The sequence below is a fragment of the Petromyzon marinus genome, chromosome 11, assembly GCF_048934315.1.
Source record: "Petromyzon marinus isolate PM22_M1 ecotype Great Lakes invasive population chromosome 11, UKy_Petmar_22M1.pri1.0, whole genome shotgun sequence".
Classification (NCBI taxonomy): Eukaryota; Metazoa; Chordata; class Hyperoartia; order Petromyzontiformes; family Petromyzontidae; genus Petromyzon; species Petromyzon marinus.
In genome coordinates this window covers 9,473,683-9,493,398 of record NC_133677.1, presented here as the reverse complement: position 1 = coordinate 9,493,398, position 19,716 = coordinate 9,473,683, and the positions used below count along the sequence as shown (strand labels likewise).

The window sequence follows — 19,716 nt, the reverse complement described above, 5'->3', positions numbered from 1 at the left end:
CAGTGTTTTTTTTTTTGCAACGAACGCGCTGTTGCCAACAACCCCTTATCCCCCTGGGTGCGGCAACGAAGAGCAACATTGACAAAGTCAGGATCTTGCCGAAGGCCGCACCCGCTGGCATATCTGTTCGCAGTATTGAGGTCCTTCGCCCAAATCTAAACCGAGCTTTGGCGCTCCACGACTGGTACTTCAGCGGTGGAGAACTATGTGTTCTGTATTTAATAGATGTAAGGAGGACAATTGTGCCAGGGCGGATTAGCCTGAGCCATATACCCACAAGTGGCAGCACGGCTGGCTGACTTTGTCCAATCTTGCGGCGGCACTTTTGGCCTGCTCGTGTGGCCCATTTCATTTAGGCAAATAACCCGAGTTTATTTTATGCTGAAAAGGGCCAGCACACTTCATCCCTGACAGGGACCTATTGTGGCTCCAGGTAAGGGAAGTAACTGGGTTCTGCCTCAGGTTTTTTTAAGCCGTGAAATCAATTTTTCCTACCAGAATAGGTCTGGCGAGAGCTCATTAGCAGCCACTGCTGCATTACACATCGACTCTGCTTTCTTTTTGGACTCTAACTGATTAATCAGCTGCTCATGTTACCTGCAAATGGAAAAGCTGAGGCAGAGGTCACTTCCCACGTAAACTGTAGGTGCTGCGTGCCCCCTGATTCCTGAGTGCCAATGGCACTCAGGCAAAATCAAAGTCAATCACTGTCACCTACAATTACACACTCATCTTCATTGTAAAATATTTATGAATCAACTATAGAGGGGAAAATCCAATTGTGAAATTACTGAAAAGGTAGGAAAATGCAGTGCATTATTAAATCATGTTAAGTTATTATTTATTTATAAATGGAAAGAGAAGCGCAGTGGTAATAGCACCGTGCTATGAACCAATATATCCAAGTGAGATTTCTGTGAACTTGTCCTGAATCCCTACCTTTGACCAAAGTCGCACTTATCAGCGTTGTGAAACAAATCCCCATCATGGATCAAGCATTAGAAGGCCCTTATTCAGTCAGTCGTGGGTTGCCAAAGGGATGTGATATATTATTAGAACCTCTTTATACTGTAATAACGTACCTTTGAAAATTACTGGAGGGAAGCTGTGGAGGCTGGCAGTCTGAGGCAAAGCGTGAACCACATGAGCATAAAAAAACGCATCGTTTCGCCACTTGGCTATGTGGCACAAATAGGACAAACACTTCAATTGGTGGTGGGGGCAGAAAAATAAAGATTTTTAAACGCCTGATGCAAAATTTATCACAACCAGCATTATCCTCAACAAAACCAAGAGCAACACAACTAGACGTAAAGCACATGAAAAACATTTAAGTTTATAGTTTTGTGGCGTACAGCGAGCCATTAAAGGTGGCTTAAACCCAGCCTGTTGCAATTCAACTACAGTGCCCTTTGGTTTTGACGTAGGTATGGTTTTAGTTCCAAGGGCACTGACACACGATGACAGTATATAAACAGCTCTTTCAGAGAACACTAAGCACCATTTGAATGGGAACTGAACTCCAGCAGGAATGATGGTCCACAGCTCACCGCTCGAAAAAGCCAAAACCTTAACAAGGCAGCTTTTAGGATCTGATGACAAAAACACATCATTGCAAAGCAATGACTCCAGTAATAATGTTTCGGTTTGTTACCAAGAGGGTGCCTTAACAGCCGACAAATTGAAGAGCTCAGGTATGACATTTTGCCTTCATGTATTGCTATACGTGGACAAATATATTGTGATAATGGGATGTTTAGTAATAGTCCCACAAAACGTTAAAAACTATTTAAAAGTTTTGTATTTGTCAAATAGTACATGGATATTAAATTTGAAAAAGTACATAATCTAACAATCCTGAAACTATGTTGCAACTCGCTAAGCTGTGGTGGGCTATTCATTAACAACTGAGGGATTGTGTGAGTTGAGTCAACGCTTGACCGGGTTTCAAACTTACAGATTTTCACTCGTGAGCCAAGTGCTGTTACAGCACCACCAGAGATATTTTGGGGGGAGAAAATAATTTAGAAGTATGTATTGCTGATTTATTTGACAATTGAAAATACAATTTTTTCAACGGTTTTACTTAACTTGACTCCTGTGCATGGTCAAATCTTGTAATCAAAATTTAGTCTCATAATAAAGGTTTTTTGGGTTAGATCGCGTTATTTATAAATGTGTCGTAACCCTCCACCACCCGACACGGCCAATCAGCAAAAAAATGTTACGTTGACAAAAGACAAATAGTTCACTACTTTAGCCCACCGGTGTGTTGAAGAGTGAATCCACAACATTTACAGTTTGAGTACGACGTTTCACTGGTAATTACATCCAGCATCATCGGGCAATTCGCCAGAATGGTTAAGCCCTCACTTGCTCCTGGTCTTAAATAGAGCGAAAGCCTACGTGATAAAATTTAGTCTACTCCCTGTTGTTCAATGAATTCCAAATTTTGCACACGTACTCGGATACGGTGACAATGCATGCCTATATCAATTAATTGGCTCTTTTAAAGCAATTAACATTTTGTATGGACGGCTTATTAATTAAATATTTTTTTGGGTAGGTCAAAAACGCAGCGGTCCCTAAACCCTGGAATCGCCTCGCCCAAGAAGCAGGTGCCACGTGTCTCTTGTAATGAAGATGTCGTCCACTTAGCGTTGTCCAATCGAGTTATTTACTTTTTAGTGCACTTTAAAATAAAACCGTTGTTTTAAAAAATAAAATTTTAAGGAAGTTTATTTTTTACTAAGCATCTACCATATGACCGTTATTGTGTTACAAACGCTAGAAGAGCTGCAAGTATGAGACTGTGTTCCATTATAAGCATTAATGAATTGTCTTATATGTCTTAAAATAAACTAGCACGGCACAAAATGATGAAATGTTACTGACAATTGTCAGAGGTGATATTTATATTCACTGATATTCCAGCAGTTTTTTTGAATGTACACCTAACATCCTATGCTGTGTACATTGATCTTGCCAACATCTTGATATTATGCATGTTCATGAACATAGATTGCAAAACATAAGTTCATGTATTTTTTAGAATGCAGTATTATATTTCGTCTTAAATGATGGTCATTGTTTATATTTCCTAAGTTGAGTGCAAGACATGCATTCAGATATATATTTTTTTCTCTTCTCTTGTAAATAACATTTTTTAAATGTAATATAACAAATGTAACACTTTCAAAACAATCCATTACCGGATTTTAAACACCAAAACACCCATAATAATCTGTAGAAAAATACTTTAGTATTTACCAATTAAAAAATCTACTGTGCAAATCAATGTCTATGTATTCGTTAATTCAGCGTGTGCCTAATTCATGATATATTAAATACACTATTAATAGCTCATCAATACATTGTAATTTAATTATTTGTCGATTTTATTTTCAGGCTCGGAGAAACCGCGATGTCAACAACGCCGCCTGTCAGATGAAGGCATCACATCGAGACGAGGCCGGTGGTCAAGCCCTTCAAGTCCCGTGGTCTGGCGGAGAGACCACTCATCGTCGCCCAGGTCAAATCCAAGGGCCCAGAGCTCCTCCGGTGTCAACCCTTCAGGGGCACCACCCTACAGCCCTGACAAAGTAATCAGTCCGAGTTTCAAGCGGAGAACATTTGCTACATTGCCATCTCAAGCCGGTCACCAACAAAGAGAGAACATGTCTTGTCCTACAACTCCGTCAACTCCCCGTCAATACTTCTTCCCATCAACATCGAACTCTCTTCATCAGCATAAGAGGCTACAACATTCAGAACAGCCTTTTGTGAGCGATGATCAGAAAAATCGAGTTCAAAGTGAAAATGTCTTTCCCAAGTCAGAGGGGAAGGTAATAATGGTTAAAGAAACATGTCAGAGCTCAGGAGATCTGTTCAACTTACAAAAGCCACCGAGGGCAGAATACCGTCACCGTCGCATAAGAAGCACAGACAGCCAGCCGTCCACGGAACAAATTTCTCATCAATCTATTGTGAAAGAACCCATTTCTAGACAAAACAATGGTAAGCATGGAAGAGACGATGGGAGGCCACATGGTCCGATATTCCCAGTGTGGAAAGAAAGGCCTAATTTAAATTTAGAACGGATTCAGCTGCCTATTAAGGAAAATCCACAAATGACCCAAGACCGCACACATGTCTCAAAGTCAGTGAAGCACCACCCTGTTGACCATCCACAAAGAAACACTCAGGTTGCTACTAGAGAGGAGCAAGTGAACACTAACCAAAGCAAGGAAAATAGAGTCAACAAGCACGCCAACATTCTACCACAAAACTTGCCCGCCTCCCTGAAATGCCTCTTCAAAAAAGCAAAGCCGGTCAACATGTCCACACCCTCTACTCCTGAAATGAAGAGGAGGGTTATGCCCACGACGAGGGACAACCAGAGGATGCCTCCCGGCACCCCTGCCGGGCTACCGAATGCAAGGCTCACGTGCAGCCGCTCCATGGTCGATCTGACCAGCGCTCAGCCAGGCAACGTCGCTGTGTCACCACCTGCCCCAGCGTCTGGAAGCTCAAGTCCGACCGATGCACGAGGACAAGTGGTCGATGCCAACCCAGGCAGCCGGGGCATGTCGGAAGTGGAGCAGATGAACATGGCCATCAGGCTGTCGTTGCAAGTGCGCAACGATCCGCTCAGCCCACGGAATCAAGGTACAAACATGACGAAATGGACGGTTACGATGTGCAGTAGCGATCGTGCGTACAATCCCTACATAGTTTTTTTTTGTATGCGTTCCAACTGAGGTTGACAGCGTTCATGCATTGGCTATGTCTGGTCCGTCTGCCCGTCTGTCTCTCCATGTCTGCAAATGGGAGTCGCTTTGACTGTCTTAAAGATAATCCAATATCAATTGAATTGGATTATACAATTCTGTTGATATTTGACAATTGGGTAAGTGTATTAAATTGACGAAAACATAGCAATACGTTTACAAAGGTTCGCCTTATTTCCAAATCGTGATGACATCACACAGATCCGATGAAATAACTACAATGTCCGTTGCCTTGTGACTCAAGCTCAAATATGCATTAGCATCGTAAGCCAGAGTAATCCACCGCTGGATGAAGGCCGCTCCAAGCCACCATCTATCACAGTGCTGCGATGCAGAAAGCCATCCAGACACCCGCACATGAGCTGGCCTTATCGCTCCATCTCCTCCATGGATACGTCCCTTATATTGGTTGCCACTCCATAATTCACGACATACATCAGCACTTCTAGCCATGGCAATCGTTCAAGCTGAACATTTGATTTTCTGAGGACATGTGCATTTTATACAGGATGAATGCTTGCGTGTACATTTTCACACTTTTATTTAAATTGTACAACAATCCTGCATGGAATGTCGGTGATTCCACAGCAACGGAATTACAAGTACAGTGTAGGTAGTGTAATACTCAACACAGCAGTCAACTAGAGTCTCATGTGTTGCACCAACCTGCTGCGTAGGCACATTCAGAAAGCCACGAAACCTCAAGCGATGCTTTATGATGCATTGTTTGATTACCAGGCCCTGTGTCCCCAACTCTAATTCCGTTACACCAGAATTGATAATTTTACATGTAAATAGACTAAAGTAAATAATTTGTAACACGAACGCACTCGCTGTACTAAATCGCGTGTCATTAATCCACGGCTGGATGAAGGCATCCCCATGCAGGTTTGTGGAGGTTACCTCGCCATACACTGCCACGCAGGTCAATGCGGGTTTATGAAGACGGGGAGCATAGACGTGGGAGCATAGAAATCCAGTACAATTGTGCAGCAGTGGATTTTGCTGCAACACCGTCTACTGCCCACCATGTAGCGCTGCATTCGAATGACACCCTGTTTGTGCATGGTTGGTTGCCCATCCAAGCATTATTCAGGCTCAAACCTGCTTATCTTCCAAGATCTGCCGAGACATTCTGGGTGATTTGGTAAACAGGGAAATAAAAATAACGGTAAGGAAATAATAACATAACTTGCACCCCGATGTCAATGTGAAGGTGAGAACCAATGTACAGAGCCCAATGGAGCATGAAAACGATTTGAATTAGCTTATACAATACAGGGGGTGTCCCCGATCTACGTCGAGGTTAGGGACCGGAAAGTTGCTACTTATAACGAAACGAATTTTCCCCCATAAGAATAATGAGGTGGAGGGGGGATTGGGACCATAAGAACGTAATCATTGCCTATGCGACGCAAAGCGGGGCAATTTCTCCCATTAAAAAATAATGAAATAAGGTTAAGGGTAGGGACCGTAACTTAGGGAAATGTTTTTTCATACCGAGCAACCAAAATACGTACTGTACGTAATGTACACATTTATAACCAATTCTGAGTTAAATAACCTTTAAACAGCATTAATACTTATCAAACACTTAATTTAAAACCATTATTATGAGCATTTCAAAGCAGTCCTGTAGACTTTAAATGTTTTCATTTTTATTTTAAAAAAATAACTTGTCACATTTTTAAGCAATGACTCAAACAGAAAACTATTTTACTGCAAAAAAGCACAGAATCTTAAACAGCATTTTTCAAATATTTTACCTTAACCAACTTATTTTATGATCTTACCTTGAGGAGTGGATGAGTTGTGCTTATTGGAGAAAGGTGTTGGGAGATGATTAAACACCTTTTAACACGTAGGCTTTCGCGACCAATATTATTCATAATAAAGGTTTTTGGGTTAGATCGCGTTATTTATAAATGTGTCGTAACCCTCCACCACTCGACACGGCCAATCAGCAAAAAAAGTGTCACGTTGACAAAAGACAAATAATTCACTACTTTAGCCCACCGGTGTGTTGAAGAGTGAATCCACAACATTTACAGTTTGAGTACGACGTTTCGCTGGTAATTACATCCAGCCTGCTGGCGCCAAGAAGCGCCAGCAGGCGGCGATCAACACGATGGGCGCCACCCCACCGGCCAAACGCGAGCCCCGGGGGGCGTCCGCCGCAGTCGTGCGCGGCGACGACGACCTCCGGTCAGCCGTCGATCCTCGGCTTCTTTGCCAAGGCGAGCCCGCCCCCCAGGCAGTGAATTTAACGTGTTTATGTAATTTTTCAACTTTTTACGAAATTTAGTGCCCCGAGTAGCTCTCGACGAGGCCAATCGATTGACCACTAGTTTTGTTGTTGTCGGTAAGGCAAGACTCGTGTCGCTACGCGGTTTTTCACACCCCGGGGCAGTGATGGGACCCCGGGGTCCCGTCAATTGCTTCATATATCGGGTACCCCCTGTACTTGTAATTTCTTTATAATGTATTGTTATACCAACGATTTTTATTATCGTGAATTAAATTAAAGAAAGAGGAATTTCCCACTTATGAGGAAGTCTCTCCCTTCTGACAGCCACATTGCCAGATGGCAAGGAACAAAAGCTGAGCTTTTACCAGTATGATGAGTAACATCCCAAATAAAAAAAACTCAACACATTTGTCAATAACGCTGCCTTGAAAGGAAAAATATATAATTGGTGATGTTTTGGGAAATCCACATTTTTCATAACACAATTGATGAAAAACGGCCATTGCTCAAAGTGTCGCCTATGATATACTTTCCTTTTGAAAGCAGTGTTATTGACAAATATGTTGAGCAGTTGTTGCTTGTTTGTGCTTGTGTACCACTGCCAATGCAGCGTAACCAAATACATTATTTCAGTAAAATTGGCCTTGAGAAGAAATGGTGTGCTCCTTAAAATTACAGCTTTGGGGGACCAAAAAATGTAAAGACTGTCAACACATACTCTTTGTTTTTTTCGGTAAAGTCACGTAGGTAAAATTAAAATAAAAGAAAACAACTAAATTAAATCGTGATTTAATAAAAGAAAACAACTAAATTAAATCGTGATTTAATTTAGTTGTTTTATTTTATTTTTATTCTATATACCTACGTGACTTTACCGAAAATACCAAAGAGTATGAATCCTTGCAGTCACGAAAGCTTCAAATCTACTGTCAACACAGGTAATTTTGAGGATGAGATTAATTTACCGTTGATATATGTAGAGAATTTCCTTGAATTAATCTGCATAAAACAGTAGATCACAGTGTGCACATTTATATCATGAATGTGAGCAATTTTACATGTTTAAACAATATTTACATCTGTATATGCATAAAATGCAGTACAGTGCTGGAACGATATGACATGCCATACAAAGTACACTTCTTTCACCTATAAATGCATAATTATCTTTTACACTCATAAAATAGGGGTTTAAATAAATTCCTTTATACTTTGTATATGTCTGGTATATTCTAGACCAGCCAATATTGGATAAAATAGATCATTATCTACAAATTGACTTAACGCCAAACTTCAATCTAAAGAAACCACGTTCCTCCATCAATCATTCTAAATGTGCTTGTATATATAGAATGATGTATATAGCCTCATTTACATGTAAATTGCAAACCTGTGTTACATTGAGCTGTAAAGAAATAGACCCCATCAGCGGCAGGTCCCATATTAGCACCCAAAGAGCCCCAGTGAATGAGCCCCTTGTGACATTAATCAGACCATTTTGAGATCACTGAAATTCTTTTTGAGGCCCTCCCCCTCTGTAAGCCACAACAGTCGCTGACTATGCTTGCTGGGTCATATGAGGGCTCTAGTGATGGGTCATAACAGCCAAGCATTGCAGGAGGCAAATGGATGAGCGTTCAACGTGGCTTAGGTCCAAGGTTTGTCGATCTGCTACCCAGTGCCTGCCCTTTTGTGAACGACACTGATAATTATCCACTTTAACATTATCTAATAGACACCCTGACCTTTTCAGAGGACATTCTGTTTCCCAACCCGGGGCTGTGAAATGTTTCATGACGTTTATTTGTAAAAGTGAGTTATTTGCTGGTGTGGTCCACAAATTGACGTACTTCATATCGAAATGCGCGCACGTAAGTCAAGGGGAAACTTTTCAATTCAATGGAGATACTGTACAGTATAGTATTTTGTTGAAGCAGATCCACAAGGAGAAAATATATAATTATGCATTAATGCAACTCTACAATTTACGTAATTGTATAAAGCATGTAAATAACAGAAACGTATAACCCCAGCACAAGCTATAATCATCACCATTTTATGAAATACAAATGTGTAAAATTGGGTTACAGAAGTTAACACATTGTGGAGTAATAAAACAAGGCTGTGTTTCGTAGTCAATGTGGTATAGAGTGCACGCTTTGCTAAAATTATATAAAAAAAAAACATTTATGAGTGTCATGTCTTTAAAAGGTGTGAATTTGTGTTGTATAATACCTTTTAACACTCAAATAAACTACAGTTTCCACATTTATAGAGATTATTTTAACATGGCTTTTTGTAAAATTGTAACCAAATTTAGTTATCAGCGTCTGGCACAATTGAAAGAATTTGCCTACGTTTTAGAACTTAACACAAACCACTTTTAACACGTAGGCTTTCGCGACCAATATCATCCATAATACAGGCTTTTTGTGGTTAGATTATAAACCACTTTTTGTTTAATGCAAAGATAATGCTGGTAAACATAATACATCAATACCTGCCATTCGCGACGAAGTGATGGTGATGTCACTACGGCGCTTGTGCCAAGCCACGTGCACTTTGAGGCCACGTGAATTGTCCAAGGCTCGCTGACAGGAGGTCCCGGGACAGACCCAGGTGCCATGGGTTGGCTGACTGAGATGACTGGTAGATGCACCAGCTGTAATCTTACTGTGCCAACTCGCTGTATTTTAGCTGCCCGGCGCTCCACTCGTTGTTGTGACCGTCGCTCCTCTGCCCTCTGTTGTTGCTGGAGGGCGATTGCCTCCAACTGCCCAGCAGCGTTCTTCACGAGCCTCCTCCACAGAGGCCGATATTGACACCGCTGGTACTAGTCGTCAGCAAGTCCACTCAGCTCCACATCCTCCCGTACTGCATTAGTCCATCTCTTCTCCAGCCCATGACGTGCCCATTTAGCCCCCTCTATGCAGCCAAACCGAAGCTGCTTGGGCATGTGGTGGCTGGGCATGCCGGATACATGACCCAGCCAACACTGATGGAAATGTGTCCAGATCTTTCAAGGATTTGTGAGCTCCTCACACAATCCAGCCTTGTTAAACCCAAGATGGATTGTAGGCATGCCAGCCTGAATGTTTTTAACCGGTACAGATGTTCCATTAGAGGGGTCCACGTTTCACAAGCATGGAGAAGGGAGGGCATGACTGTGGCCGAGAAGACCCGAAGCTTCGTGACAGACAAGGTAGCTTCCACACAGCATTGCACAGCCGATGAAAAGATAATGCCGCCCGACTGATTCGGAGTGAGACCTCTGCTATCAAACCGGAACTGGTCATAAGCACACTGCCCAGGGATGGAAAACTCTCCTCTCTCAGCACAACTGCTCCATCACCAATGCCCTCTTTACCCATCCACTAGATTAAACTAAGTTTACTTTATTACATGAGGTTAATCGAGTACTACAATTCAAAACACGAACACTTTATATGTCCTTTCCCAGCAAAATGTGGTATGCAATGCATAGAAGCAAGCACAAGCAAAACTATTACAAATTAACGCATCCTTCTTGTCATGATCAATGAGCAACGTGGAACGTCGCTGGGCTCTTCTAAGATTTTGTACACTTTAACTGGAACTTATGGTGACGTCATGACCGAGTGAGCAGCGCTCAAACGTACCCTCCCTGACCCCTACGCTGACATCAACCCAACATATTTTGCCCCACAGTCCTAGATGGGGGCTGCGATCGTTTTCTTCCCTCCGGCACGTCGAGGTCAGATTTGCGACCCCGGGCCTACCTTGTACAACTCAAGCCTGCGCCTGTGGCCTCCCGACCCCATACTGCACGTGCTCGAGAATCAGAATATTGATCGTGGAGGAACCCGATGAGCTATGAAGCTCTTTTTTTCCACAGATGTCCAGTATCACAGGTATCGAGTAATGGCGGATAGAGCCCCAGGCAAGATGCCCAAGGTCTCCTCCCCGCTGACCTGCGTCCCCCCCCCCCGGGACACTATATAGGGATGCTACAAACCGTACGTGACAAAGTAGAGCAAACTGTCACAATATACTGGTGACTGGAGAGCAAACTGAAAAATAACAACGGCTCTGCTCTGAATCCTCAACGAAAGATGTGGGTAGCCATTTTTATAATCAAAGTGGCTCATTACTTGGACATACGGTGGTATGTAAACAAATTAGGGACTGTAATGTGAAAAAGACATCATTTGTCCAGCTTTTTAAAGGAGGGAGAAATGCGAAAAATGTATTTCGGTGTTGGACGTATAAAATTATTTTCATCCATGCTGGGATGGTGAATTTCATTGTGCGCCTGTGTCCGATCAATTACCTATTCCAGAAATAGGCAATATGTTGGTTTATATGTGTGAATGACACCCTATGTGCATTATTAGAATTATTTTGTTGAATGGTTTGTACAACTGCCGTGATGCAGCAATGCACGCGGCCTCTGTACTAACCACTGACTGGCTTCGCCACACAAATACACGACGATTATTTCGTGCGTTGTGTCACCATTTAGTCCATTATGGGCTGACTAAAACGCATCTCTGGACAGTAGTTTACAGCACTTGATTTCATATTCCAAGGTACACATTTAAGACGTCGCCCGCCTGCCCGCCTTTGTGTCAATAGTGGCGATGTTTACACATCGCACCAGATACTGATTTGAGGCTGGGTCTTCCTAGGAGAGACCCAGGACAGGTTCAGATAATCGTCACTGGTGTCTGTCGTAAACGGAAATCGAACTTTGGTCGCCGGGTACGTACAGTACATTATAAAAAAAAGATCAAATATGCTATACAGCACATCATTGTATTAACAAATATGATTTTATTAATTCCTGTTTTTTAGAACAGCATATAAATATATATATTTGCCAACCATAATGTAAAAATGTGATAAATATGCAATAGACAGTACTTAAAAACGGTAACGATTTCCAAAAATGTGTAACTTTTCAAAAGTGACAATTTATCAGTTAAAACAAGCAATCGCTGCTGTGCAGTCTGCCACATTTTATTTTGCCCTTTTTAATACTGTCTGTCTCAACCAATGTTTCATTTTATAGCAGAAAAACATGCAGTTTATGCCAGCTCTGCTTGGTTAATATGTAACGGGGCGGCATTCACCTCCATAACACATTGCACTCACAGTGCCCATAAAAAAGTCCACAATCATCATTTAAACTCATTAGAACACAGCACCAAGTTGTGCATTCCATTCCAAAGTCTGCAACGAACATGTCGGCAATCACTCACAGGGTGTGCTTTGGGGGGGGGACGATATTTGGCTGTACCAGCTGCAAAAGAACAATTATCTAATCTTGATTTGAAGCTTTCGTGACTGCAGGAATCCATACTCGTTGGTTCTTTCGGTAAAGTCACGTAGGTATAAAATAAAATAAATCACGACGTTTCGGGGGCAACACAAGCGTCCGTCATCATGTGTTGTGCCCGAAACGTCGTGATTTATTTTATTTTATACGTACGTGACTTTACCGAAAGAACCAAAGAGTAACAATTCTCTACTATAAAACCTGGACTAGCAATAAAATCTGGAATGAAAACTGATCAAAACTAAGCAAGTCATATTTTACAAACAATATTAGTATACAGACTTTACTTTTTATTGTGCTTGAAATTAAAGAGTTGAATCTTTTTAGTTACAAATATAGTTCTGTAAAAACGTAATCTTTTCAAATGTAGCTAAACGTGCTTCTATTATTGATGACCCAATTCCATCACTCCCATTTCCCCAGTGCTGTACATATCTTCTTTCAAGATCCATCCCATCAGAAGTTATAACAAGTTCCGTATATTTTTTTCTAATTAGCATCATGCCAAATCATTGCTTGACCTACCATTGCATATAAATTTCGCAGTGTATTTAAGAACATACCTATTTTATAATTGAAAAGTAGTTGATCATTTGGTATTTTAAGAACAAAAGTCTATCACGAAGGAGCTACATTTAGTAGGCGTAGTCTGCAAAGGAGTTTCCCAGAAGGAAGAGATCTTGTATGTAATTCCAATTGAGTAATTTGAGAGTATTCTTTTTTACGTGGCAAATTTCAACCTTAACACGAGCACACAATGGCCCACTCGTTTCACATGACGTCGGGCGATATTTATTGTCCGCTGTGAAAGATACGGCGCACGTATTTTATGAATATATAACCGCAGTAATAACCATGGCGGCCTTCCGGATGCAAACCACGAACCTCTGCAACAAGAGGCGAAGTCTCACCGCCGGCCCATGTCATTCTGACCTGGTGACACTTCGTAAATACACAATGCCGTTGCAAACAATATAATTAATTGTTCTCGCATACGAGATGGAAAAAAACGGTTCTAGGAATAGATTAGGGCAGGGGTCGGCAACACGCGGCTCCGAAGCCGCATGCGGCTCTTTAAGGACTGGATTCGTGACCGTGATTTATTAAGGATCACCACCGTCTCGTATCCACATGCACTGCGGCTGTTAAAATATTGAGCGTTTTTTTTACCGAATTCTAATAAGAAATTGGCTCTTCTTTTTGATTTAAAGCTTTCGTGACTGCAGTGATTAATATTCTTGGTTCTTTCGGTAAAGCAGTCATCATCAGGTGATGATGATTGCTTGTGTTGCAGTCGAAACGTCGTGAGAATTTTATTGTTTTATATATATTCTATTATTTTATACTGGTAGGAACGAAGTTGTAAACTGAGTGTACCAGCCTGCAATAGATTAATGTGTCCGTCCGTCCCCTTTCAATACTTTAACGAAGTGAAATCTCGTGCTGTTGGGGTGTAAAAATAAAATTGCGCAAAATTCCAATGTTCCTACCAGCCCACCCTGCAGGGACCTGTTTGTTTCCCTTCAACGTGGCTTTACCGAAAGAACCAAGAATATATTTGGCCCTTCTTTGTTATTTTGCTTGCCGAGACCCCCTGGATTAGACGAGCCGTGGGAACGCTGAATTTGACGATTACAGTCTATTCTGCATTTGACTTTGGAGATGTTAACAAAAACAAAAAAAATGCAACAACTTCTTGTCTTCCACAGTTGCGACGAGAAGTGCGTCGACAACCCAGGACATTTCATCCGTGCCGGACTCAACAAAGCTCGCCTCGTTTGCGTCTGAGCCCACCGACGGCGGCCTCTGCGAGTGCATCGTGTGCATGAGTCGCCCCGCGAACGCCGTCATCTACACCTGCGGACACCTGTGCATGTGCTGCAGCTGTGCCCTGGGCGTTAAGGCCTCCCAGTCGCCCAAGTGCCCCATGTGCAGGGCTCACATCAAGGACGTGATTCGTGTTTACACGTCGTAGCACCGCGAGCGTGCGGCGTGCGTGTCAATTGCTCGTGGGGCACTCGCCTTCGTGTGGCGTGCTGGCCCTTTGTAGGTGCTCGCCGAGAGCACTTGCCCCAACAGCATGTCAAGGTCTATAACGGGGGGAGGGGGGGGGTTGTATGTGTGTGGGGAGCGGTGGTGCAGCGGTCAGCGCTGCGCTGCGCTACGAACCTGTCCACCCGGGTTCGATTCCCGCTCACGGCCAACACCGGCGACGATTGTCTGAACCTGTCCCGGGCCTCCCCTAGGTCGACTCGGCCTCAAATGAGTAACCTGGTGCGGTGTGCAGTAAACATCGCCACTGGGGAGACAAAGGCGGCCGGGCGTGGTGCTGGCCACCTACCCCCCTTCGTGTGCCATTGCAGCCTTCATAGGTGCTGCTCGCTAACAGCACCTGTGACACAACAGTCTGTTAAGGCGATAAGGGGGGTCTTTGTGTGTGTAATCAGTGCTCGCGAACAACGATTGCCCTAACAGTATGTGAAAGCTGTTTTGGTTGTTTAGAATATTGGAAATGAAGATCTCAGTTTTGAAACCCCAAGGCATTTTAACTACAGTAAGACTGCCAGCTAGCAATTAGGCAATTTAATAATACTCGTTATCATGAACAATAAACTTTACCTATATATTTCAGAAAGAGGTTGCCCGTCTACCTGTTATTTAAAAGAACACGGTGATTTAAAAAAATAGACATGTTGTATAGTTGAACACTCACTTGATAAGCATGTTGGTATGTTTTAAACATACATAGACAATTACCCCCGGGTCTTATGAATTCAAACATTTACTTTATTTCTTTATGCACAAGTCACACTGCTAACCCTCTAGCGAAGAAACTAAAGCTTTATTTTAAAACACACGACACATGTAGTCCTAAATAAAATCAGCGGTCACAGAGTATGTAAATTAACGAGGCTGTTACCATAAAAACCGTATTCTCTTTAAACTAAAATCATAACAGCAAAAGGGCTGCATTAAACTTCAATGTAAGCACATTATAACATTACGATATAAAATGTCCTGAATTACCTTTTTTACTCAGGATGTAAAATTAGTAGATAGTATTTTAATCTTCTTAGTAGTCTTATAAAGTAATAAGAGTACTGTACTTACATTTTTACACGAGGAAATTATCGGGAAGTTTAGGTTTTGATTTTGAAACATCACCTCGGGGATCTGATGAAACCTCGTTTTAATAATATGAAGTGTTGGGTCTAAACCATGTGGCACACGTATAGTTGAGCAGGATTTTGGGGACAGTTAATGGGCAGATGCAGTGTGACCATTTCGATATGTCGTACACTCAACTGAAATATAAATATGACTTATGTATGTCCATGAATTTTCTCTCGAAAGCATGTTGTCATTTGATTGTATGGTATGCTGCACCTGCCGCATTCTGAACCTTTAAGCAATGCCCGGCACCGTTATTTTTGAAAGCTATACAAATACTGTGTATGCAACAATACGTGGAAAGGAAGTCATACTACTGTAATTTGTAAGCTTGTTTTGATGCTGCCATTATTTACAAATGTTTTTTACCAGGGGCGGAGCCAGGATTTTCAGCCCGGGGTGACATTCAACACATTTTAATTTGAAGAATGAGTGAATGGGAAATCGGCTGTACCCCAGGCCATCGGTTGGCGACACACTCTGACAATGCAATTGCACGGCGGACCGAGTGTCGTACACTTATAACGCAGAATGTTTCAGATTTTTCGATTTTTTATTTTTTTTCGGAGGGTGACAATTGTCTACCCTGTCACCCCCCTGCCTCCGCCCCTGGTTTTTACTATCTACACTTAAGATCACATCCATCCACTACGTTGCTGCTAAGTGTTATTCCAGTGCAAGTGTAAAGTATTGGAAGAATAAAGCGCTGGTATGTTTTTAATACTCAAACATTGAAATGTGTTGAGCAACACTAATACTGTATATTCATTGTACATGATTCCTGAGAGAGCACCATTCAAGCCACATGAGAATAGTTTTTTTTTAATAATACTTTAATGACAAATGGGGTATCGTAGAAACGTCACCGTATTTTGGACAATGAAATCGGTCGGTTTAAATTCAATCTCCAAATAAACTAAAAAGTAAGTTTAAGTGAATTGGTATTGCATCTTTATGAACCATGGTACATGGCTTCCTTTATAGCAGACTTCCAATCCTGAGGTGTCTCATTCAATCATTCTAGTATGTTTATAAACTTGAAACGACATACAGAGAATTAGAAAGCCAGAGGGAAGGCATTTCCAACACCCATTCGATACAAATGTATACACGCTCCTGAAAAATAATTCATAATTATTGCTCTATTTAAAAAAAAGCTTCATCGGCACGAGACACTTAATTGGCATAAGAAATGCTTGGTTTACAGTATTACCCCCCCCCCCTCTCTCCTCCATGGCAAAGAATGAAAACCGCGAACATAGGAACATTAGGCGTGAAGAGGAACTTGAGTTGTTCTAACTGCTGAGTGCACTGTAGGAAGAGAGGCAGTCGCGAACAAGTGTCAAAGCGAAAACACTCTGGAAGGTGCTGCTTATACATCAACAGGAGCAGGAGCAGCAGCAGCAGCAGCACGTCCATCAAGAGAGACTTGGTGTTGGTGGTGTTGGTGTTGTGCGTGCGTGGATATCAATTTATTATGTCTGCACGACAGCCGAAAAACAAGAACGTTCAATTGTGGAAGCCCCAAGATGTGGTTGACTGGTTCCGACAGGTAAAGCCGTGTATTAAATTTATTGGCTTTAACGTGAAACAGTTGCTGAAGTTATGCCAACGTGCGTTTGTTTGTGACCCCTCTTGAAATAAGTTGCTATGCACAACAGATTTTAACGTTATGACCTCGTGTACTCGTAATACATGGAACACGTTTTCTGTATCTGTACGATATAACGGGAGAATGTGTTCCGCATTTAGCTTAACTGTACGGCGTAGGAAACTAATTGCGTTTAAACTGTGGTTATGTCGCGGGGTGTGATTGGTTAAATTGTGCGATTATAAAAATGTGCAGGCTGCTTGAATGTCGTGAATTTTAATGGGAGGTAAGCCGTCAACACCAGATGTGATATTAATGAGGGCATATGTTTGCTGAACAGTGGAGGGCTTTGAGTTAAATGTCTTCCGAGGATGGGAACATCGGCACATAATACAATGTTATTATAATTTTTTGTATGTTTTTATATGCTTAAATATTTCCCTCCGGCATTCACCAATTGTCAATTATACTTTAATACTGTAAGTACCGATGTTTGCGTAATAACATAACTGCAGTGGAAATTCGTACACTGCCAAAAAATATATACAGCGTTACAAAAGGTCAACATGGCTATAGAGTTTATTTTTTCATGGAGCTGCTAATCGCAGGTTTTGGTTTAACATCTTGGGGGACCAGCATGGAACAAACGTGAATGCATAATTTCTTAACGTTTAAAGGATTAATGCTGGGAATATATACCTTAATGCGAGACAGCTATACGCACGTTATAGTATTGTGTCCCTACAGGCAGCACTGTTTGGCAGTTAAGCGGAAGTTTAAAGCGGAAGTTCCACGTGTGGTCGTGCCACACGCAAGCCACACGTGTGTGCATGTGACTTGATAACGACTTTAAAGCGCGTTTATTTCAGCAGGTCTGCCTCTTGCCAACAATTTACGGTTCTGATCGTGACTGCCAAATGCGATGTGTGAACCCTCCTCCCCCTAAAATAAAAAAACAGTGGACAATTCAAATACTTCATCAGTCGAGTTTTCTTTTTGTTCAAGTCTTGACAGCAGGAACGCGTGAATTCTGTAAATAAGTCTTAGCAGCGATTGTAATGTGGCATTCAGAATAAGCGCTTCATTGAGGTCAGACCCAATTTAAAAACGTATATTTTAATGTATATACGTATTAGTGTTGATTTCAGAATGAATGCATAATTGTCATAAAGGGGACATGAAGCATAACCATATTCGAAAAATAAAATTATGAACTTATATGCAAATTAATAACGCAACGTTCACGAATTCAAATGTATGTTATACAGTACTATTACATGTAAATATTGATAACACTTTAACATGTATTCGCAAAATAGCGATTTCAATTTGCCATACATACATAATTATAATTCAGACTTTTTCTGTGTCTATTAAAACAACTTAATTTATTTTAAAATGTAAATTAAGAAAAAACAACAACGTGAGTTTTATCGCATGTCAGCAAATAAAACACTGTACTTTTGTGGGCGTATATATTTTCAAAATGTGACATTTTCTGCTGGTTTAATTGAAATTGTTTTTCGTGCCACAAGTCGTTATCACTCACACGATCGGAAAATCTAAAATCATGCAACACTTAGCAATATTGACCACATTCGGTTATGCTGTAAGCATGCTGACCAAACACTTATCTAATGAGCAAACCTTAAAACCAGGTAACGCAACAACCCACTTACAATAAATGTTCCTCGTGCATGAAAAAAACGTAATGCATTCGCCGTGAATGTAATTAATCTCGACAAGAGATCGGTGCCACTACTTGAGCTTATCGGCAGAAGACAGGAGGAAAGTGGAAATACATGACGAAACGTGCAGTTGACACCCATGGGCTAGCTGCCCATGGATCGTGGTGGTGGTGGTGATGATGATGTAATGAATTTCGCTTATATTAAATGTGTTGAGTACAAGTAATTGTTTAAATGTCATTCTTTTCTGTCCAGAACCAGTTGGAAGACTGTGCCTCTGTAGCTTGGAGGAACCAAATTGACGGGAAAGCTTTGCTGGTAAGGATATCATTTAATAACAAAAGGAAACAATATATTTAGGAAATAAACATTTTAGGAAACAATTCTGTGGTATTGTATTATTTATCATTCTGGACTTGTGCATAATAATATAGTAATTTTATTCAAATGAACAATTAATGAGGTTAAACAAATGGTTTCCAGCACAAATCATACAAGGATTGCACTGCTCAAGAGAAACATAAAACGGCTACAGGGATTTTTTTAATGTTGTAGTTTATTTAATGAAATCAATATAAAGTAAACATTTAAAATTATTTATACTGCTAACCATACAATTAAGCTTTTTACTATCGTCTGGTTGGTGTTCAAGGCTGTTACAAATGTCTATCAACATCACAATACCATATAAGAGGTGTGATGTGATCGCACTACACAAGTCACTTTAGTTCCTCCTGTGTAGTTCACAAAACCAACCAGGCATTTGTATGTATGTACATTGAACTTCTTTTGTACCGTACGTAGCCAATCGTGCTCCTCGGAAGTGCGAGGGAAGGACAACAAACTAAACACAAAAAGCAGTTCTATGCTGATGCGTAGTAATGCAACATATTTTGCTTCACAGCCAAAAG

General features: G+C 41.3%; 1 protein-coding gene across 3 annotated transcripts in view; it reads left to right on the top strand.

The window, feature by feature from the left end:
* Nucleotides 1-886: 886 nt before the first annotated feature.
* The window catches only part of LOC116941236 (uncharacterized), a 54,054-nt gene continuing 35,224 nt past the window's right edge, over nucleotides 887-19,716 (top strand). For 2 of the 3 annotated variants that reach the window (XM_032952066.2, XM_032952065.2), the window contains exons 1-4: nucleotides 893-1,694; nucleotides 3,409-4,668; nucleotides 14,065-17,078; nucleotides 19,061-19,123. In XM_032952066.2, coding sequence (XP_032807957.2) covers nucleotides 17,004-17,078; nucleotides 19,061-19,123 — 138 coding nt within the window. In that variant the 5' untranslated portion in view covers nucleotides 893-1,694; nucleotides 3,409-4,668; nucleotides 14,065-17,003. Of the gene's footprint in view, nucleotides 1,695-3,408; nucleotides 4,669-14,064; nucleotides 17,079-19,060; nucleotides 19,124-19,716 lie in introns of all 3 variants that reach the window. The other variant, XM_032952067.2, reaches the window with a different exon arrangement.